The sequence below is a fragment of the Pelodiscus sinensis genome, chromosome 15 (assembly GCF_052426305.1).
Source record: "Pelodiscus sinensis isolate ZL-2025 chromosome 15, ASM5242630v1, whole genome shotgun sequence".
Taxonomy (NCBI): Eukaryota; Metazoa; Chordata; order Testudines; family Trionychidae; genus Pelodiscus; species Pelodiscus sinensis.
The window spans coordinates 29,652,911-29,676,260 of NC_143066.1; the positions used below are offsets into that span (position 1 = coordinate 29,652,911).

Below are 23,350 nucleotides of genomic sequence, written 5' to 3' on the forward strand. Positions count from 1 at the left end.
TGCCTGGGAGCCTTCTTTCTGCACCTGACATATACAGAATGGACATTAAGCCATTTAGGGGAAACTTCATCATTAATACATGTTTTCTCTGCCATCTTAGAGCTGTCTCCTTGTATTATTTTACACATAATGAATAGCCTGGGTTCATTTTAACATTTGGTGCCCGTTAGCCAAATTTTCCCTCTCCACCTCGTTGCATGATTAAACATTTATCATTTGTAATGTATCACTGCCGCTTTGCTATTGCTCTCTTTGTAGTACGGCTCCTTCATTTATTGATACCCTGACCTGGGTGACTGTGAAAGAGGATCTAAGAGAAATTGACATATGGCCAGATGGCGTCAGAAAGTAGGGAGACAAACAGAGGTATGGGAGAAAGGATATGCCAAAGAGAGAGGAGGATGGGGGCTAATCTGGCTCTTTGCCCCTCATCAGTAAATCTAATCCACATCTTCAAATAATTCATTCAGTAGAATAATACAATTAAGAATTGAGTGCCAGGGACTGCACGTTATTAGATCTGCTGCCCAGATCCCTCTCCCCACTCGGCTGCTTTGTTTATTTCAATGGTGGCTCTCCCTACAGCTGCTGCACTTGTCCAATTGACTGCGATGCCATTAGTCGAGAGAGGGAAACAAAACCCAACAACCATGATGGTTGTTTCTTGAGCTTGGGAGATGCCCATTTGGTCTCAAGTAAACCTGGTCCTGGAGTTCTAGGAGATCAGAAGTGATGAGTTTGATACTCTCTGTCCAGTCCCTAGTGGATACTTGTCCACATCACAAACCGCAGCAGTCCCTGCTTGTGGGGGGGTTCAGTTGAGAGAGATGTGTAAGAACCCAGCAATCAAATAACTGGGTGTGGCAGATCAGAACTGAGGAGCAGCGAAGGGCTGTCAAAGTCCAGGAGGAAGGTGCATCAACAGAAAGGTCTAAGGTACAGAGCTTGTCTCCTGGCTCTAGTGATCAATCTTGCATCCCCTTCTCTCAAGCACCAAAATGAAACATATTCCTGCATAAATGGAAATCCAGCAGAGTCCATGCTTTGTTACATTGGGAGACCCTGCAACATGCAACTTCCTCCTGACATAAGCTTAGTGGAGCTTCAACTGTTTAGCTGGGGAGTTTAAGACTCCTGGTTGAACGTTTGGCTGTGGTCCACATACAGGACTCATTCACAGAGTCCATCTGAAAGCTACGGGACTGTACTCAGTGTGCTCCGTTGACTGACCACCAATTAGCAGACCAATAAAGTCGTCACATGCATCTGACAAAATGAAGCCATATTAAACCAAAGGGCAAGACATCTCTGGTTTGGTAATCATGTCAGAGCGGTGGGTATTGTTGTTCCCCACTAGACAGGAAGCATCTTTGGTTCCTTTTTGTTTCTTTACGATGGGCAAGAAAGATCTGAAATGTTTTTTTTGGTTTTTACAATAGAAATGCAGATTCTTTCTCCTCAGCTTAGTCTACACTGCAGCTTTTTGCGCAAGAAGCCTTTTGTGGAAGAGATCTTGTGCAAAAACTTCTTGCACAAAAATGAGTCCAGACCTCAAAGCACATCACAAAAGCAGTGTGCTTTTGTGCAAGAGAGTGTCCACAATGTGTGGATACTCGTGTGCAAAAAAGCTCTGATGGCCATTCTGTGAATGGCCATCAGAGCACCTGTGCTTTTTCCAATAGGAGTTTCTTGAGCAAAAACCCGTCCAGAGCATCCACACTTCCCTTTTTGTGCAAGAACTTAACGCAAAAAGGAGTTATTCCTCATGGGGAGAGGAATAACTCTACCTGCAAAAGCCATCTGTTCTGTCAATTTTCTTGCACAAAAACGTGCTTGAGGTGTAGATGCTCTACCAGTTTTTGCACAAAAATGGCCCTTTTTGTGCAAAAACCTTGTAATGTAGACATAGCGCCGGGTTTTTCCTAGCAGATGCTCTGGATGACTGCAGAATGGGTGGAATTATGACCTCCCAAGTACAGAGAGAGCAGTTGTGGAGGGGAGAGGGATTTATTAGTCAGGCTGATTAAACCGGTGTTGTTGTTCTCTCAACACCAACTAAAGAGTGAGGAGCAAAGATCACACAGAGAGCAAGCATCAACACCCCGAACCCTTGTAGTGGAGGAGACTGGGAAAGCTTTCTTCCCCTGGCCTCCAAACACCCCCAGCAGAACAGGACAGGTGAGATATACTAGCCTTGATTACTAGCTGGTAGAAATTGATGGGGCCAAACGGACAATGAGTTACACCATTTTACACCAGCTGAGAATCTGGCCTAATGTTTCTAAAGGAAGAGCCAACGGAAGGAAAAGCTTTCTGGGGGAAGAACTGCCTAGAGCAGAGCAGAAACTGACCCCTTCTCTGTCTCCTTTACTCATTATAGCAAGCAAAAGCGGTAACCCTCTGCAGGTAACCCCCTTTAACTGATTCCCCTGCACTGCAAGATGCCTAGTTGCCCCGCCCCAAAGACAGTGCTGGGAAGCACGCTCCCAAGAGCCAACAAGATGAGCAATTATCCTCTCGGTGCAAAACAACCAGGCCTGCATCTCAGCTCCCCAGTCATGTCCCGGCAAACTAATAAAGAGGGAGATTAGCCCTCTTTCCTGTTACATCTCCTTAATGCTGTCATTTTATTCACACTTTGCAAAGCAAATAAACCAGCAAATTGCTTGCTTTAATGAGCTGGAATTAAACTCAGCAGCTGATAGAATGGGCCTTTTTTAGTTTCTGTTGTTGGAGAGAAATCAACTGATATGCAGCGTACAGGCAGTAAAAGCAAACACATGGCGTGGGCATTACTGAACTTGTTAGAGTCACTTACATTCTCTATCCCATTTGCACTCAGTCTGAATGAGAAGGCTGCTTGGGATCAGCTGGGCGCTCATTGTGGTTTTTGTCTCCACTTTCTCCTTCGCTGTAAGCTTCTGCTCCGTTAGCCAAAAGCACGGCTCCGTAGGCCACGTGGCAGGGCTGAGAGGTTCAAGGGCTGGGTTCAGATGATCCATTCTGCGGGATAGATCCAAGCTCCGAGGCCCCCAAAGTTTGAGGGTTCCGCTCAGAAACACTGGTTTAGGCTAACATGGGAAGCTCAGAGCCCAAGGAGGCAGAGATTCTGCTCACCAAAGAGAAGGGAGTACCTAGCCATAATTCTTCATTTCCTGTCCTGATCTAGCGTGTCGTGCTGCTGTGCTGTGGGCAAACAGTGGGAAGTGAAAGAATTCTTTGTATACAGTGTGTACGTGTAGGTCAGATTGTGCCTTTCATACATAGGCCCATGTGGGGGCAGTAGTGTGCTGCACCAAAGCAGGAGGTACAGGGTGTCAGGGAGGTCCCTGCACACAGTAGGATGTGGGATGTGGCATGCACAGCCCTCTAGTAGGATGTGGCATGCACAGCCCTCCATGGCTGGGAGAAGAAGGGGGGGTGCACTGTTTTCGGAGTGGCTTGCTCCCAGAGTTGTGACCAGTGAACACTCTCTGGCCAGGGGAAAGCAAGGAGCTGCAGTTATGGCTGGCAGCTGCCCACAAACAGAGTGGAAAAGGCTCTCAGGCCAGCAGAAATCTAACGCCACGCATAAGGAAAACATCCAAGCCTCATCTGCCAGCCGCTTGTGACAGCGTAGGGGCGAAAGGTGCCGTATCCAAAGTGAAAAAGCCGCAGTCATACCGTCCACCCCCAACAACACTGGCCTGCTCCTACTGAGCACAACCTGTGAGCATCTCTTCTGAGTCTGCTTTGTATGAGGAGAGGCTGCAAGGAGCACAACAGGGCTTACAGGGCAGGGCTGGATGCCGAGAGGAAGCCCAGGACCCACATGGCTTCTGAACAAAGATTACATTCAGTAGCATGTGTTTACACTGAGCTCCAGAGAAGAGCTCCCCCTCATACGCCAGAAGGGTTCCAAGTGCTTTAATTCAGCATCCCACCACCCCAGGCACCAGGGAAGCAGTTTCATGGTCCTTCTTTTATTGAAGAAGAAACTGAGGCACAGCAAGGTTAATTGACTTGCCCAAGGCCACAAGAGACACAGTGGAACATCTGAGAGTATCATCTACAGGATGCTCAGACCTATGCTGCCATCAACAGCCTGCCACTCCTTTCATTAGAGAAGGGAGAACAAAGGCTGTTTGAGGCTAATCTCTGACACGACTGGGGGCAGAATTTTGTTTCTGTTCCATGCCACGTCCAAAGCCTATAAGGCAGGGGTGGGCAATAATTTTTGCCCGGGGGCCACTTCAAAATTTTTTGAAGTAGCCCTGGGCCACCCCGGAAGGGGCATGGCCTAAACAGGAAGGGGTGGGGCCTAAACAGGAAGGGGCGGGGCTACCCACCCCCAGACCATGACAGGGCCTGGGGCAGGAGAGCATGTGACACCTTGAAGTGCTGCAGGCTTCTTGCAGGGCCAGGGGAGGGCGAAGGAAGCTTGACGCAGCTCCCCCGCCCCCAGGCCCTGATTGGCGCATGAAGCCTCCTCTGCCCTCCCCCGGCCTGCCAGCAGCGCACGGCACTTCAAAGCACCACATGCTCCTGGCAGGGCGGGAGGAGGCTTCACGTGCTCCCCCACTCCCAGGCCAATTAAGTCCTGGGAGCGGGGGAGCAACAGGGCCTCTGTGGGCCAGATCCACCCACTTGGCAGGCCGGATCTGGCCCGCCGAGGCCTTTATGCCCACCCCTGCTATAAGGGTATGTTGCACTACCAGGTTTTGTTGACAAAAAATAAATGACTGGAGGATGTTCACACTTGTTCCCTCTGTGGACAGATCATGTCCACCTTAGGGCACCACCATCGACCTTGTGAGCAATGCATGGTGGGTAAGTGTCCTACAATGCTAGGTTGTGAGAGGGCAGAGTTGATCCCTGCCCATCTTGGGATTCCCTCCGAGTTTTCCCAAAGCCTCCTCAGCAGCTAGGAGCATCATCATGCGTAGCTCTGTGAGCTGTCAGTGCTGAGGCATGTCAAAGCAGCAGAGCAGTCTGTAAACTCTTCCCTCTCCCCCGCAGCACCAGTCTGCCTGCCACGATGTTCCTCAGGCAGGATGATTTCTTCTTTGTTCGTTCCCCAAATGGAGAAACTCACTCAGCTGTCAGATACTTCCTGGAGCAATGAAAGGGGAGGGGTACATGCTTGCAGGGTGGCAGAGATCAAAACGCTGAGCAAACCCAGCAGGTCAGGCAGTGTGGGATACTGGCGGAAGCTAGTTCTGTTGACAAAACAAACAGCAGAGTCTATACTGGCTCAGGGATGTTAAAAGGTGAGTATTTAACTAATTGAGTAGTCGAAAGAATTTTTATTGACAACTCGATTGGTTGATAGGTAGCCATGCCGGCTGCAGGACCAAACCCTGCTATGGCTCTGCAATTTAAAAGGCAGCAGGAACTCTGATACAGAGGAGCAGGGGGGAGGGAATGTGAGTAGTTGATTCAACTACTCCCTAACATCCCTACCTGGCTCTTTGTTGACAATAAAGGGAGGGGGAAAGAAAAAAGTCTGTCAGAGAGGTAGAAGTTTTTTATCACTGACACTAGATGTTTTTCCCAGCAAGTTGCATTGCGGTGTGAATGCTCTCACTTGGTCCCCAAAAGGCAGGTTTGGGGGGCCAGATTTGGTAGTGCAGATATCTAGTGTCCCCTGGAAGAAGGTTGCTGGTGTAGTTAGGGTCAAGGTTCCCTCTACGCGTCGTAGCAGCATGGCCCCACCGCTGCTTAACGAGCCCCAGCCAGGCAGGGGCTTCGGGCACTGCCCACGGAGCTGCCTAGGCAACACTCCCTCAGCGATCGCAGTGGTTCCTTGCTGGGGACAGCGCAGCGAGTCTCTCCCAGCCAGTCTCTCTCAGCAGGGAGCTGCTGCTGTAGCTGAGAAGTGCCCCTCCCCCAGCCAGGCAGTAAGGCTCATTATGCATCTGTGGGGCTGTGCTGACGCACAGCTTAGAGGGTGCCGTGGTTAGGGTATGTCGACACTTGCACTTAATCAACATACCTTTTGCCGTTCATGGATGCTTACCTCCCTCCCATGCATGGCAAAGGTTTGCCGCAGCAAGTGAATGCTGCTTTGTAGGCAAGAGCACTCTGCTTCCAACAAAGCAAAATTCCCTCCTAAAGGGCGGAAGTACTTTTCCAGCAAAAGTGCCAAAAGACGGCATTCACACGAGCCGCCGTTTAGCGACACATCCCTTGTTGCTAAAACTTCCATAGTGTAGATCTATCCTTACACTGACAAACTCCCCCAGTAGAGAGCTTATACAGACCGTCTTTGCTATAAGTCCAAGATACATTCCAAAAAACTTGGACTTATAGCGAAACAACTTAAAGCGGAGAATTTTTTTTACCACGGGTAAGTTCCATTTGTGCACGGGTTTTTTTGTTTTGATTTGGGGGTTTGGGTTTTTTTGCACGACTTAAGAGCAGGGAATGGCAGGACTTATAACACAATTCCTACAAGCGTCAATGACTTTAGTGCCGAACGAATGTATACCGGGGCAACTTATAGCGGGGACACCCTCTAGTGGTATGCCCCAAACAAAATAAGCTACCCCAAAAAGTGCACCCTTTTTTTGAGGGGGGGGGCTAGTTTAACTTCACCCACTCTAGTGTTTTGGCTGCTACAGAAACGTCATGAATGTCCCTTAGCTGGCATTACTAGACGGACAAGTTTCTAGGCTAGACCTGGCCTGTGTATAGGACATTTTGGCTTCCTCCAAATACATTATCAATGTCTGTCCAGCTGCAGGGACCCGTGGAGGAAATGTCTGGATTTTCCTGTGTCACAAACAGCTTAAGTTAGAACAGATTTTGTCATTAATGTAGCATAAAACAAACCGCCCTGTTTTGGAATATTCATTGTTCACTACTCAGTAAGGGACAAATCAACTATTTCACTGTTCCTCATTACTGGCCTAATTACCAGGCTGTAGAATGTGACAGGTTATCAGGGTCCTGTGCTTTGAAAAACAGTCTGTCTCAGGTTCTGCGAGTCCGAGATAGAAAATAAGGGCCAGGTTTCGGCAGGACTGCTTGCAGAGTGAGGTCCTGCTCAACAAGAGAAGGCAAAATCTGGCCCTAAATTCTCACTGTCAACGTATTTCACACGACTCATCTACCTGCCCCACCTAGCACAGTCACTCAGTGCTGGGTGGGAGGTGGGAAAAGGGACTGTTGGTAATGCTGCTAGACAATACTGACACCCTGCACCATGGTCCGGCAAATTCTCTGGTTCATCATTGGTCAGGTTTTGAGGGTGCCGGACTTGAGAGCTTCAACCTGTACAGGCTCAGTTAGGTGTGCCCCCACCCCACAGGAATGAATAATGGAAGCCATGTAAAAAAACCTGGCCTCTAGTACTAGGAGGAAAGCAAGGCATGGAAAGCCAGTCCCATTGCTGCCCCAGGAACTGCTGCAGTGAGGCAAATGCCCTTAAATCTTATCTGGTCTCGCTTTTGTGTTTTGGATTTTTTTGCAGGTGAGCTACTGGCCAGGGCACTGAGAGGGGCGGACAGCCAGATGTGCAGCGAGGCAGATGGAGAGGAAGCCCGGTGCCAACCTGGAGAGGGGCAGCGAAAGGAAAACAAGGAGCGGCACCGTAGAAAGTGAAGGAAAAGCCTGTCTCTAAACCAGAGTGAGTCCCCTTCCAAGCACCTACCCAGCCCTGCGTAACTTCAACGGAAGCCTGAGAAGATGCCAGAAGGGCCAATGACATAGGATCAGCCCCACGCAGCCTGTAGGGGTGTCGCGCCGGTTGGTCACTGAGCAGTAAGACAACAAGGTTCTCCATTCCCCTTGGATACTTCCCACTGGATCCAAACCATGAGGAGAAGGGAGCAGAAAGTGAAGCTGCCCAAGGAATGTTAATCCAAAGCTTCCCTGATCTCTGACCCAGCACCCTCCCCGCTTCCACCAGACAAGGGAACTCCTTCTCTGTGTTGCCCTTCCAGATGGCAGGTCGCCGGTGGGCAGTGACGTCGGCGCTGTGTGCGTGTGTGGCGGCCATCTCTTTGCTGCAGGCAGGCAGGGTGCGGGCAGACTGCTGGCTGATCGAGGGCGACAAGGGCTTCGTGTGGCTGGCTATCTGCAGCCAGAACCAGCCCCCCTACGAGTCCATCCCTCAGCAAATCAACAGCACCATCGTGGATTTGCGCCTGAACGAGAACAAGATCAAAAGCGTGCAGTATTCCTCGCTCAGCCGCTTTGGCAACCTGACATACCTCAACCTGACAAAGAACGAAATCGCCTACATCGAGGATGGTGCCTTCTCAGGACAGTTCAACCTCCAGGTGCTGCAGCTTGGCTACAACCGCCTGAGGAACCTGACCGAGGGAATCCTCCGGGGCCTAGGAAAGCTGGAGTACCTCTACCTCCAGGCGAACCTCATTGAGGCAGTCACCCCCAATGCCTTCTGGGAGTGCCCCAACATCGTGAACATTGACCTGTCCATGAACAGGATCCAGAGACTGGACAGCAACACCTTTAGGGGCCTGAACAAACTCTCAGTCTGTGAACTCTACAGCAACCCCTTCTATTGCTCCTGTGAGCTCCTAGGCTTCCTGCAGTGGCTGGAAGGCTTCACCAACATGACACGCACTTATGACCGCATGCAGTGTGACTCCCCGCCAGACTATTCTGGCTACTTTTTGCTAGGCCAAGGCCGGACCGGTTATCGCAATGCCCTGGGCATGCTTTCCACCCTCTGCACTGGCAGCTCCTACACCATGATACCTCGCTATATCCCACCCCGGTACCAAGTGACCACAGCTCCATCTGAAAGCCCATGCTCTGAGGAAGAGTGTTTCTCCGGGGATGGCACGACACCCCAGGTCTCCCTCCACACGCCCGGGGGTGAGCCAGAGATACGCCCCAACATCCGGGTGAAGCACCTCACCCACAACTCGGCCACGCTGACAGTGCAGATCCCATACCCGTTCAGCAAGATGTACATCCTGGCGCAGTATGAGAACGGCTTCTCTACGGTCATCACCAAGCTGAAGAAACAGAAGGAGGATGTTGAGCTGCCTAACCTGGTCCCACAAAGAGACTACACCTACTGCGTGGTCTCCCTCCACCACGTCTTAAGGTACAACCACACTTGCCTCACCATCTCCCCAAACAAAACAAACAGAGAGGACCCAGTGCCCACCCCCTCCACTGCCACCCACTACATCATGACGATCCTGGGCTGCCTGTTCGGCATGGTGATTGTCCTGGGGGTGGTGTACTATTGCCTCCGTAAGAGGCGTCAGCAGGAGGAGAAGCACAAGAAGGCAGCTGGCAGCATGAAGAAGACCATCATTGAACTAAAGTACGGGCCAGAGATGGAGACCACCAGCATCACCCAGCTGTCTCAGGGGCAGATGCTGGGTGGGGAGACAGTGACCCGCATCCCCTACCTGCCCTCCGCTGGGGAAGTCGAACAGTACAAGTTGATAGACAGCAGCGAGACCCCCAAGGCCACCAAGGGCAACTACATGGAAGTGCGGACGGGTGAGCAGCCCGAGAGACGAGAGTGTGAGCTGTCCATGCCACCTGACAGCCAGAGCTCCGTGGCTGAGATCTCTACCATCACTAAGGAAGTGGACAAGGTGAACCAGATCATCAACAACTGCATCGATGCCTTGAAATCAGAGTCCACCTCTTTCCAAGGGGTAAAATCCGGGGCAATTTCCACTGCCGAGCCTCAGCTGGTACTCTTATCAGAACAGATCTCTGGCAAACATGGCTTCCTGTCCCCAGTCTACAAAGAGAGTTACAGCCACCCGCTGCAGAGACATCACAGCATGGAGGCAGCTCCCAAACGCTCCAGCACATCCTCCAGTGGCTCCATACGGAGCCCCAGATCCTTTCGCTCTGAGGGCTCCGGCCACAAATCAGAAGCCAAGTACATCGAGAAGACCTCTCCAACCGCAGACACCATCCTCACTGTGACACCAGCTGCTGCCATTCTACGAGCAGAGGCAGAGAAGATCCGACAGTACAGCGAACATCGGCACTCTTACCCGGGCTCGCATCAGGGGGAGCAGCACGACAGCATGGGCGGCCGTAAGCCCTCCATTCTGGAACCTTTGACCAGACCCCGCCCCAGAGACTTGGCCTACTCTCAGCTCTCCCCCCAGTATCACAACCTGAGCTACAGCTCCAGCCCAGAATACACATGCAAACCATCGCACAGCATTTGGGAGCGCTTCAAACTCAACCGGAAGCGGCACAAAGATGAGGAGGAGTACATGGCAGCCGGCCATGCCCTGCGCAAAAAGGTCCAGTTTGCCAAAGATGAGGATCTTCACGACATCCTAGACTACTGGAAAGGTGTGTCTGCCCAGCACAAGTCCTGAGTCCTCACACAGCTGGTGACTGAACACTAACTGGACCAAAAAACCCCCTGCAGCAGCTATTTTTATCCAGACTGTCTTTCAAACAGACCAAGCATAAATTATGAGAAAAATCTATCATTAGTCTATATAATATATGAAAGAGAAAGAGATCACAAAAGATCTCATATTTGTGAGATACGCACTAAATTTGAACACAAAGACTCTTAAAAACCCCTATGGAGTGAAAAAAAAAAAGGTTTTTTTTATAAGAAAAAATATAAAAAAGGGTGGGAGATGGGCTGAGATCTGAAGTCTGGAGTACTCCAGTGTTACATCGCATGATTCCCTATTCCGTGATTTTGTGGATTCTTTGTGTACAGTTTGTCTTCTTCTTTCTCCTTCCCTTCCAAACAAAGCAAAACAACAACAAAAAAACCAAAAAGAAACCAGAAGGAGAAAGTTCTTTTGGGCTTTTTGCAAACGGAGTCTTCCACCTTAGACTTTCATCCAGTCGAAGGCTCGTTCATGTGTTTATTCACTGGGAGGTTTTACCATATGTTGCATTGTAAGCCGAAGCTGTCCTACTGTACAGAGAAAATTTCTATATTTGCAATGTTTGCTGTATAACAAGAAAGAGAGAGAAAAAATAATATTACATCTACTAAATATATATATATATATATTCACCTGTTTGTACCAGGTTTTAATCATGGATTTTAGACAAAGCAATTGGGTTTGATTTGGAGGGTGTTTTTGTTTGTTGGTGGGGGAATTGATACTGGTGTGGGGATTTTGGGGGTGGGAGTTGGGTTTTTTGTTTGTTTGTTTTGTTTTTATCCTCCAGTGAATGTCTGTGTCTCGAGTTCTGAGTGATTCCAAGTGCACTACGAAAAAAGGCACATTCTAATAGAAAACCAGCGTCCCTCTCGTTATTCCACTCAAGGAAAGATGGGAGCCTGCCTCCTTTGGGAGCTGGAAAGGGGACCAGAGTGCAGGAATCTCATGCTGCCCATTTGGTGCAACTGTTGGCCAATTATTTGCCAAATAAACACACCAGTCTCTCTCTCTATCACTATCTCTCTCTGGATGTATTTAGAAGGTGGTGGAAATTCTGAAAATAAAATAGACTCCATCTTTGTAGGAAGGGGCATTGGGAGCCAAAAGGGTAGGGTAGGGATTAGTCATTGGTACGAGTATTGGTTACTTGATTTTTTTAAGCCTGAAGGAACCATGACATCACCTAATCAGACCACCTTCATAATGCACAGGCCAGAGGATCTCACCCAATGACTCCTGTATCCCACCAATAGCCTGATGGACCCAGCGCATAGTTTAGCATCACCAACTACTGGCCCGTCCCAGAGCTTTGGCCCACTTCCCTGCTATTGGCCCTCCTGCCACCAGCGAGTTGTGGTGGAATAATCCAGCCCTGGGCGATGGTGAAATTCGCCTGAATGTCTACAGCATAGGAGGAGGCAGCAGGAGAAATGACGTAGCTGCAATTTGCCCAGCTGGAGTGTCCTGTATCGCTACTGCATGGCAGAGATGATTGTGAATGAGTCAGTCAGCCTCGCCCCCTTCCTCTGAAGTGTAGTCATCCATGTGTCTGGGGGTGGATGTGAATGGTCTCCTCTTCCAAGAGAGATGCAGTCAGGTGTTGGGCTTTTTTTCCCCCAAGCATGAATGAAAAGGTGCTAAACAGTCAGAGCTTGCACCCGGGGCTCAGGAAAGTGATTACAACAAGAGCGGGCCCTCCAGCCCCGCCGCCTTAACCCATCAGCTCTGCCCCTTTCCAGGCTGCACCAATCCAGCTGCACCACATTGCTCCACTGGGCACTGGCAGCTCAGGCTTGCCTAGGTAGCAAAATGAAAAGGACATGAATGGAAAGAACAATACATGGGCCTGCCCACCCCTCCCCCCCCCCAAGGCGGCAGCACTGTCTCTTTAAGGGCACTACACAGCCCTCGCTTCTCCAGAGCTCTGTGCCACACAAAGGGCGGCAGCCTGGAGAGAGATCAGCAAGAGTAGCACCTCGGGGTGTCCCTGGGCAGCTGTGGCAGAGGTTAGTGCACTAGTGAGTCTCCAGCCTGGCAGTGAACAGTTAGGCTCTGCGGAGCGACCGCATTTGGCGGCGTCAGCATCGCCAACATCCATTGCATTGGCAAGAAGAAGCGGGGTGGTCTTGTGCAGAGTCTGGCGGCAAAACGTCCAGCATCTACGCCCAGCTCCCACGCTGACCTTGGGGAGGTGACTTAGGGTACGTCTAGACTACAGGCTTTTGTCGACAGAAGTTTTGTCGACAGATACTGTCGACAAAACTTCTGTCGACAAAGAGTGTCTACACTACATTCAGTTCTGTCGACAAAGCAAGCTGCTTTGTCGACATGGTAGTGTAGACACAAAGGACAGTTTACATGCAATAACACCTTCTGTCGACAGAAACTCTGTCGACAGAAGACGTTATGCCTCGTAAAATGAGGTTTACCAGCGTCGACAAAACTGCTGAGTTCTGTCGACGTTATGTTGACAGAACTCAGCGGTAGTGTAGACGCAGGTATAGTTTTGTCGACAAAAGTCCACTTTTGTCGACAAAACTCTGTAGTCTAGACACACCCTTAGGCTGAGTCTACTCTGCCACGGGAGGCAGAACCTCCCAGCTTGGGTAGAGAGCCACATGAATACAGGGCTGGAGCTAGCACATTAAGAATAGCCACGTGGCTGTTAGGGCCCTGGCAGAGGCTTGAGCTAGCTACCAAGCTCAGACCCACGAGTAGGGCAAGCTGGAGCCAAGGTAACCCACACATCTGCTGGGTGTGGTGCACTGGCCCAGGTAGTGGCACTGACACCATGTACAGAGGATAATGAGTGTGCTCAGCCTTAGCTAACCCCCAGCTGTCTTTTAACTCATATGGTAGACGAAGGCTCATAGCTTTCACTCCTGAGGTTGCAGGTTCAATCCCCCCAGCTGACCCTCTGCTTTACAAGTGGGGACTCGACCAGGACAAACTGCTGGGAGGTCTCTGAAGCTCAGGATGTGCTTCCTCAGCCGAGGGAAGTATGCAACGCAGACTCACTGAGACCACTGACAAGGGAGAGTGAAGTCTATTTACAGCCTTTGCATGGCGCCAGGTGGCTCTTAGCTCAAGCTGTAGCGGCCCATGCACTAAGCTCCAGCGGTCCCAGGGTCATTCCCACTCACAGATGACTGGGATCTGCCAATGTTGTGATAGAGTGGCTAGCTGCACCATCCTCTAGGGCCACACGGCCCCCCTCCCAGCTACTTTTATGCACTCGCGAGAGTCTCACCAGCCCAGGTCGGGCTATGGGGCTGGGCGGCTTGCTCCCAGCTGCAAAGCAGGCTCAGCTCTTCGGAAGTGACTGATAAATTTTCACTGCCCAACATGAGGTCCATCGGGGCTCATTTGTGAGTTACTGAGCAGGGCCCAGAGGGGCCTAGCAGATCTGACCCGAGCCTACCTCTAAAAGGAGGCTGCGCTATTCCCTCCTCGGTGAGGGGAGGGGGATGTTTTGAGGCTCCATTCAGAAAGGGGTGTAAAACCCTTTGACAAGCTCCGCTCACAGAGGGACAAACTGGCACTGAGCTAATGTCCAGAGGCACTTTGTGGGGCTAGCCAGTGTCTCTACTAGCTGCCGCGCTACCGCAAAACAGGGGCCACGAGCCCAGTGAGTGCAGGTGGGCTTCTTGGCATACGTGCGGCAGGACCAGTATTTGTCGTGAGTGTGTCAAAATAAGGCAAGACCTATGTTAACACTAACCCCAAGCAGACCTTCATGAGACAGCACTTAACGCTCTTAGCTTGGACCTTGAGACACCAGCACAGGCACCACTGCTGAGGTCTGAGCCCACATGCCGGGCTGATGGAGAAGGCCCTGTTGTGAGCAGGAAGGGAAAAGCAGCCACTGAGCATAAATTCAGACCCGCTTTATTTCATGGGGAATAAATTCTGCTCTTCGCAGGGGAAGAGTGGAGCATCATATCAGGATCACTAGCACCACTCCCAGGCTCCCCCACTTGGCCCTCCTCACGTGCGTTTACATCCCCCACTAAGCACTGGGCTCAGACCTGTCACTGATATTTCAACAGAAAACAGGACTGTACTGCATGGAGGCACCATGCGTCAAATGAGACATGAACACAAGCCTGTCATCTCTTGGGCACCCACGAGATAGTAACACCAGAACGCTGTCCAATGTGCCTGTGTCAATACAACAGCTTCTATAGACGGTGGCTCTGTGAGCTCTTTCAGGGCCCAAAGCAACGTAGCTATGTACTGTGCAGGCATCACCCCATAGGACACAGCCTACACTGACAGAAGAGGGGGGTTTTCTGTCAGCATAGGTTCATCACCTCCCCAAATGGCAGTAGCTAGGTGGACCAAAGCATTCTTCCAAGTGTCATGGCTGTGCCGACACCTGGAGTCAGGTTAGCATAGCTACCACGGTGGGTGGCTATTTCACACCCTTGACCGAAATAGCTAAGTCAACCTACATTTTAAGTGTAGGCCAGGCCTAAGCCTACACTGCATTTTCTGACACAGTCACTGCCCAGTGGCCATTTAATTTAGGCCATGTTTTCACTATGGGGAAGAATGATGCAGCCTCGATCAATCTTCCGGAGTTTGATTTAGCGAGTCTCATAAAGACCCAGTAAATCAAACTTAGAGGGCACCCGCATAGATGCCAGTATGCCTGCTCCTCACAAGGAATAAGGGAACCCGACAGGAGCCTTTGCTCCCATCAACCTGCTGCTGTGAAGACCGCATGGAAACTCAAATTAAGGTACGTAGACTCCACCTACGTAATCAACGTAGCCGGAGTTGTGTATTTTAATTCGACTTTTCCCTTTAATGTAGACCTGGCCTTAGTGATTTGAGAAGGCCTGTATATTGTACTCAAAGCAAGCCCACTGCGGTCTCTTCACAAAGTGTGTTTGGCTGCCCTTCCAAGTTGCCTTTGAGGGGAATATGCAGCCCAACATGGCAGGCACTAAGGCCCAGGAACAGGCTGCGTCCTATCATTTTAGTTCAATATTTCAGAATAATTTTGACAGACATTTTTGCAAAAGGTTATGTTTGTTCAGAAAGAGAGCTGAGCGAGGGAGACATGGAGCAGGCTGAGAAGTGGACACGTTCCTTCCCTGTGGTTATTTGTGTAGACAACAGGCTACTAATGGGGTTTCATTGTAAAAGACGGACACGTTCCCCAGGAAAATATTTACTCAGCATAAAGCAAAGCAGGTTGCATCAACTCCTCAAAGTGCCCCAGAGTCTATTCTGGGCACACAGCTTCCAGGGTTTGCATCTTACTCACCTGTCACACAGGTGAGCCCTGGAGGGTAGGGCAGGGAAATGTGCCCACTGGCCAAATCCCATCTCTCACTCCATCCCTTTTCCTCCTGGGAGTAAACACAGCAACACACTGTGGTAATACCATTGAGAAAGTGCATTTGTCACCCAAGTTCCCGCCCTTTTCACATCTGTGAGGGCCTTCTGGAGAACTGGGACTGCAGAGAGATGCATGCATCAAAATAGGAACACTGACTGAGGGCAGGGTACCCTTGGCTTGCTTACGGCATCTCCTGAGATGCATGGATCCAGGACATTTGACCCTGGGGGTGTTCATAACAGACTCCCCTGGTGCACAGAGTGCGAGGTGAGCTGGGAGTACAGGGCAAGGGAGGGAGTGCTGCTGAAGGGAGGGAGTGCTGCTGAAGGGGATGCACTTTCTCAACACAACCCAAGTCAGGGAGCTGCAGCTATCCCAGCAGTTGCACAAGGCAGGAAACTCTGTGAAGTCAAGGCTCTGCAGCTGGTGGCATGCAGTCAATGTAGGTTAGGGGTGGGCAAGAAACAGCCCACGGGTAGAATTCAGCCCGCCAAGCTGCTGGATCCAGCCCATGGGCTGCCCTGCTAGGACCCTCAAGCAGCCCGCTGCTTCAGAGCCCTCCGCACCACTTTAAGCAGCTGACTGCTCCCTGTGGCTCTCTGCTCAGCGTGCTGGGGCAGGAAGAGACTTTGTGCAATCCCCCTCCCCCTAGCAAAATTGGTTTATGGCCAATGGGAGCGGAGAGATTTTTCTAGGGGTTGGGATAGTGCCAAAGCCTCCCCTTCCTGTCCCCACTGCCTGGAGCAAAGAGCCACAGGAAGCAGCCAAGCATTTTGGGCAGCCTGGGGCTGCGGGCAGGCAGGGAGCCTGCCTCAGGGTCCTGCAGGGTCGCTGGCCAGGAGCCACCTAGGTAAGCGCCCTCCCAGCCACAGCCTGCCTCTCGAACATTCCACCTCCTCTCTCCCCACTTTGTACCCCCTCCTCCAGGTCACAACTCCTTCTCAGACCTTGCACCCTCTCCTACACCACTCCTCCAGACCAGACTCTTCTCCTGCACCCCTCTTCCCTCCCGAACCCTGCACCCCATTCCCCTGTCCCAGCTCATCACCCAAAACTTCTGCACCCCCTTCCCCAAGTCACACCTCCCTTCCAGACCCTGCACCCTCTCCTACACCCCTCCCCCATGGTAGAATCCTCTCATAGAATCCTAGGATTGGAAGAGACCTCAGAAGGTCATCGAGTCCAACCCCCTGCCCAAAGCAGGACCACCCCAACTAAATCATCCCAGCCAGGGCTTTGTCAAGCCCGGACTTAAAAACCTCTAGGGATGGAGATTCCACCACCTTCATAGGTAACCCATCCCAGTGCTTCACCACCCTCCTAGTGAAATAGTTTTTCCTAATATCCAACCCAGACCGCCCCCATTGCCATTTGAGACCATTGCTCCTCATTCTGCCATCTGTCACTACTGAGAACAGCCTCTCTCCACTATCTTTGGAACCTCCCTTCGGGTAGTTAAAAACTGCTATCAAATCTCACCTCACTCTTCTCTTCTGCACACTATACAAGCCTAAATCCTTCAGCCTCTCCTTGTAGGTCATGTGCTCCAGCCCCCTAACCATTTTCATTTCCCTTTACTGGACTCGCTCCAATGCGTCCACATCCTTTCTGTAATGGGGAGACCAGAATTGGACACAATACTCCAGATGTAGCCTCACCAGTGCCAAATAAAAGAGTATAATCACTTCTCCGCATCTGCTAGAAATGCTCCTCCTAATGTCCCCTAATATGTCATTAGCCATCTTGGCTACAAGGGCACACTGTTGACTCATATCCAGCTTCTCATCCACTGTAATCCCTAGGTCCTTTTCCGACAAACTGCTGCTTAGCCAGTCAGTTCCCAACCTGAACCAATGCTTGGGATTCTTCTGGCCCAAGTTCAGAACTCTGCACTTGTCTTTGTTGAACCTCATCAGATTTCTTTTGGACCAATGGCAGCAAACGCTCCAATTTGCCTACAACACTCTGGATCCTATCCCTGCCCTCCAATGTATATCTACCTCTCTTCCTAGATTACTGTCATCCGCAAACTTGCTGAAGGTGCAATCCATCCCCTCATCTAGGTCATTAATATAGATGTTGAACACAACGAGCTCCAGAACCGATCCTTAGGACACTCCACTTGATACCAACAGACAACCAGACATTGAGTCGTTGATCACTACCCATTGAGTCCAACTGTCTAGTCAGCTTTCTATCTACCTTACAGTCCATTTATCCAATCCATACTTCCTTAACTTACAGGCAAGAATACTGTGGGAGACCATATCAAAAGCTTTGCCAAAATCAAGGTGTATCACATCCACCGACTTCCCCACATCAACAGAGCCAGCTATCTCATCATAGAAGCTAATCAGGTTGGTCAGGCATGATTTGCCCTTGGTGAATCCATGTTGACTATTCCTGATCACTTTCCTCTCTTCGCGATGGATTCCTTGAGGATCGCCTCCATGAGTTTTCCGGGGACTGAGGTAAAGCTGACTGGTCTGCAGTTCGCTGGATTGTCCTTCTTTCCTTTTTTAAAGATGGACACTACATTTGCCTTTTTCCAATTGTCCAGGATCTCACCCAATCTCCACGAGTTTTCAAAGATAATGGTCTATGGCTCTGCAATCACATCTGCCAACTCCCTCAGCACCCTCAGATACATTAAACCCAGCCCCATGGATTTGTATTGTCTAACTTTTCTAAATCATTCTTAACCTGTTCCTTCTCCACCGAGGGCTGCCCACTTCCTTCCCATACTGTGTTGCCTAGTGCAGTAGTTCGGGAGCTGACCTTGTCTGTGAAGAACAGAGGCAAAAAAAGCAGAGTACTTCAGTATTACTTTTCCCACATCATCTGTCACTAGGTTACCTCCTTGCTCCCATACCCGTTCCTGGACCCTGCACACCATTTCCCTGTTCCAGGTCATCATCCAAAACTTCTGCTCCCTACCTCCCCCAGGTCACAACTCCCTCCCAGACCCTACATCCCTCCCCCAGACCAGAGTCCTCTCCTGCCCCCATTCCTCCTCCCAGACCCTGCACACCAAGTCCCTGCTCCAGATCACAACCCCTCCTTCACCCAAACTCCTTCTCAAACCTCACCCTCTCTCCTGCACCCCAGTCCCTTACCCTGAGCTCCCTTCTGCAACCCCCTCTGTCATTGACCCTGCTCCTCCATCATAGAAAAGCGCAGCCCTTGACCACTTACCAAAATCTTGGTGTGGCCCTCATCAAATATTATTGCCCATCCTGATGTAGGTCAGGCTCCAGCACCAGTGAGTGCACACGGGTGTCCTGCGCCCTGGCACACCATGTGTAGCAGGCCTGGGCATAGTCCAAAGGCTCCTCACAACCTGGTCTTCAGTTCTAGCCAGTGAGTGCTGGGGCTCAAGGCTTCTGAGGCCAAGGACATGAAGGGGCCATTTCTCTCTTCTGGGCTTGGGCAAAAGCAACATACCCAAAAACCTGGCCCCAACATAAGCATTGGTGCACCCCTCCCAACTCCAGAGCCCAGTCCTCAGCACAAAGGTGTGAGTCCCACGTTCCTGTCCCTGGCCACAGTGTCGGTACCTGGCCCATGTCCCCGTCTCTGGTGGCAGACAATGTAGCAGCCCCATCTCCTGGCTCTTTGCACAGATGAGATGTCACTAGCAGGAATACCTTCCTCCTAACTGATGAAGAAGAAGATGCCCACCCGCACCACTGCTGCAGGCGGGCTCTCTGTGAGCCAGTCCCTTGGTGTGCAGCGCTCTAGGAGTGTGTCTAGACTACAGGGTTTTGTCGACAAAACTATACCTGCGTTTACACTACTGCCGAGTTCTGTCGACATAACGTTGACAGACCGTGGCAGTTTTGTTGATGGTGGTAAACCGCATTTTACGAGGAATAACGCCTTTTGTCGACAGAGTTCTGTTGACAGAAGGCGTTATTGCATCAACACTGCCCTTTGTGTCTACATTCTCATGTCGACAAAGCGGCTTGCTTTGTCAACAGAACTGGATGTAGTCTAGACGCTCTTTGTCGACAGAAGCTTTGTCGACAGTATCTGTCGACAAAACCTCTGTCGACAAAAGCCTGTAGTCTAGACGTACCCTAGATCCTGGCCCAATACTCAAGCTCGCTCCACAGCCCTTGTGACCATTTGCTTGCGTTTCTTTCCCCCCAAAGCACAAGGCATCTCAGAGACAGCTGAAGCGAGCTGGAAACAGGGGGCTCCCGCTAAAAGTCCCCCTCTCCTCATTTGACCTTCCTCCTCCCCTGGGGCAATGGGGAGGTTCTGAGTGAAATCCCAGTTCTCTTGCATGATCAAGCAGACAGGCTCCCCAGGGCTTAAGAGTCCACACAGCCAACGCACAGATGAAGGGCTGACCATGGTCCTGGAACCTCTTGGAGAGGGGGGGTGTTTCTGGGTATGTTTGAATACACTCGGTCAGGAACACAGAGCCTGGAGCCTCCATGCTGCAGGGCTGCTATGGGATCAAACCCCTCCAGGTTTTGTGGCTCTGAGAGCCATCCAGCCTGTCAGTCTCCCAGCAGAATCCCACCACCTTCAGGGAGCAACACCTGCCACAAGAAGTACAAGGGATTCACAGAGAGGAGAGGCAGCTCACACCAACCAGCAGCAGCACCCTACCCTCCACCTGCACACAGGAGAGCTGTCCATCGCTGCCTCTCCCCTGCCACAGAAAGCCCAGCCCAGCCCTAGAATGGAGACAGACTCAGGGTCCCTCCATGGGACAATAAGGCAGCAGGGTGTCTGGTTCTCTGCCCAGCGACAGAGGCCGACATAGAAACAGGGATGGCTTTGTGGTTTAGGCACTGGGCTGGGAGCCGGGCACGCTGGGCTCAGTTTGTAGCATGGTCATAGCCTAAATTGCTATAGGACCAAAGGCAAATTACTCGCTGGCTCCATTTTCAGAAGTGCTGGCCACCCCCCATGTCCAGCTGAAGTCACTGGGAACCCTGGTTGCTCCCCTCTGGCCTTGGGATTTAGGAATCCTCTTCTAGTCCCTGTGGCCCACCTTCACAAAGATACATAGGTCCCTCCCATTGAAGTGGCTGGGAGTTAGGCACCTAAATACCTGTGTGGATTGGGCCTCCATGCCCTATGTGTACAATGGACCATAGGAATGATCTCACCTTCCAGAGACACAGGGAACACAAAGCCAAACTTGTGTGGCATGCAGATTCAGCAGTGATAGGAGCCATATAAACTGACAGCAACTGTGATGGCTTCCCCCAGTCACATGAACTCCAAAGGTTTCTAATGTATCACCAGCTCTGTGGCGACTAAGAAGTCTATGGTAGGAAGACTGGCTTCTATAGACAGCTAAACGATCATCCAAAGCTTCAATCTTACCCTCCATGACATAAACTGCAGTGATGTCACAAATAGCATCGCATGATGCAGTGACAAAGGGACAGAACAGGGAAGCTTTGTCTAATCAACACTGTTAATAAGGGGAACTGGGTTCTCTTCCCTGTCGGAACGTTAGCCAGTCACTCCGTCATGCTGTGCCTCGGTTTCCTCATTTTCAAGGCACTTGTAATGTGTCCTCCCCTCCCTGGGTGGGGCAGTTGGTGAGGCATAATTAATTAATTACCTCTTTGCGCCCATTTAAATTGCTAGGATGAAAGGCACCATATGAAGTGACAAGTAATTAGTATCATAAAACAGCAGGAGCAGAGCAAATGAAATCAAAGGGAGATCCTCTTTTCATGCCAGTGTCTTATGAGCAAGAAACCAGCAAAGAGAAATGGGGAACATGTGCTACAGAAGCATTGTTCAGTCCAAATTAAATGCCTGTCACCAAAGGGTCAGCAGCTCTTCAGACGAAATGGGGGCATGGAAAATTCTAAGCAGCTTATGTGTCAGGGAGATGTGAGTATCTGCAGACACCCATTCAAACCTATGGGCATTTTTCCAGGGACTTCAGTGGGCTTTGGCTCGGGCCTAGAATGAAAATGGGAGCAAAAGGCTTTATTACAGAGTTCTCCAACTGTAGCGGGGAGCTGCCAATGCTCTGTGTGCAACTCCCGCTGTTGTTCTACAGAGACACCAGGAGCGTGGTGATGTGTCACGTCCCTTGGTTTGAGATGCAGGGGGATTCACAGAGCTGGGAAAAGAGGCAGCAGAGAGAGAAGTCCAGATCTCATTGTATAAGGGGTCATAGCACAAAACCCACCACCTTATTTATGGCCTCAGCAGAACCGCCAAGGGCAAAGTGTGCAAAGTTTTCAGGGCTGTTCCAGAACTGTTACTGTGTCCAGAGAGCGAATAGACACACTAGCCCCTGGGCAAGGTGTGTGTGTGGGGTGGGGTGGGGGGGCAGCTCCGTGCTCCTGGAAGGAGCAGGGCCTCGAGTGGAAGGGGCAGTGCCAGGGGCAGCCAGCCCTTAGTGCCACTTGGACTGCGGCACGCGCCCCTCCCCCCAGGCCTCAATGTTGCCTGGAGCATGTCACATGGGACTCCAGCGGTGATTTAAAGGCCCCAGAGCAGGCCTGAGTATGTAGATAGACTGAGCTGGGACATGATAATGGTTTTCAAATACATAAAAGGTTGTTACAAGGAGGCGGAGAAAAAATGGTTTCTCCATAACCTCTGAGGATAGGACAAGAAACAATGGGCTTAAATTATAGAGAGGGGCGCTTAGGCTGGACACTGGAAAATACTTCCTGTCAGGGTAGTTAAGCATTGGCATGAATTGCTCAGGGAAGTTGTGGAATCTCCATCACTGGAAACTTTTCAGAGCAGTTTAGACAGACACCTGTCTGGGGTGGACTAGATTATCCTTAGTCCTGCCGTGAGTGCCGGGGACTGGCCTGGCTGTGATCCAGCCCTGTGATTCTGTAGTGCATTCATTTAAAAGCCAACACACAAATAAACGAGAGGAGACAGAAGCGGCAGAGGTAGGAGAGTGCCAGGAACCAGATCTACTAAGGGATTTGCAGCCCCACAGCCCATTTGCAGTTGTCAACCACCAGGTGTGGAAGCTATGACAGGCCCAGGCGAAAGGCAGCGGGAGGAGGACGTCCGCCACTATCTTTCAGGCCTGCGCTTCTCCTGAAGGGGATCTGGGGACCCATGGTCATAGAATCAAAACAGAAACAGAGCAGATCGGCTCCTGCTGCCGGCTCCAGCTGCATAAACATCCACAGAGAGGCCCCAGATTGACACCGGCCTCGGTCTATGGAGAGAGCTGAACAATGTGGCGGTGTCACTCCGCTTTGCAGGCTCGACTGTGCGACTGGGGCAAGCGAAAGAGCACGGGAAGGGAGCAAGGGAGCGAGATGAAAGGGGCAGGGAGATGAGAGATAGAGCGCGGGGCTGGGAGATGCAAAGGGAGAGCCAGAGGAAGTGAGCGAGAACAGCTGTGCCCTGCCTGTTGGACAGGAGGCTGTCTCCAGAGAGGCTGGGGGAAGGCACAGAGTAAAGCTGTCAAGACAGAGATGTTATGAGTGAGCAGTTGTTTCCCTGAGGCTAGGCAACAGAGAAAAGCAGCAGAGGGACCCATCACTGGCTCTTCTGGAACTATCCTGTGAAATTTTCTGACCTGCATGGGGGGGGTGAGGGGTGAGGGGGGAGGGAGACAGAGCCTCTCACCTGCTCTTTGGAAATACTTACTCCTGGGTGGGTTGAAGGGCATTGCCTTTGGCCATGG

At 51.0% G+C, this 23,350-nt stretch overlaps 1 protein-coding gene across 6 annotated transcripts in view; it reads left to right on the forward strand.

Moving 5' to 3' along the window:
- The window catches only part of ELFN1 (extracellular leucine rich repeat and fibronectin type III domain containing 1), a 192,250-nt gene extending 181,263 nt beyond the window's left edge, over positions 1–10,987 (forward strand). For all 6 annotated transcript variants that reach the window (XM_075899584.2, XM_075899589.2, XM_075899586.2 and 3 more), the window contains one exon: positions 7,454–10,987. In XM_075899584.2, coding sequence (XP_075755699.1) covers positions 7,926–10,316 — 2,391 coding nt within the window. In that variant the 5' untranslated portion in view covers positions 7,454–7,925 and the 3' untranslated portion in view covers positions 10,317–10,987. The remainder of the gene's footprint in view (positions 1–7,453) is intronic.
- Positions 10,988–23,350: the final 12,363 nt, after the last annotated feature.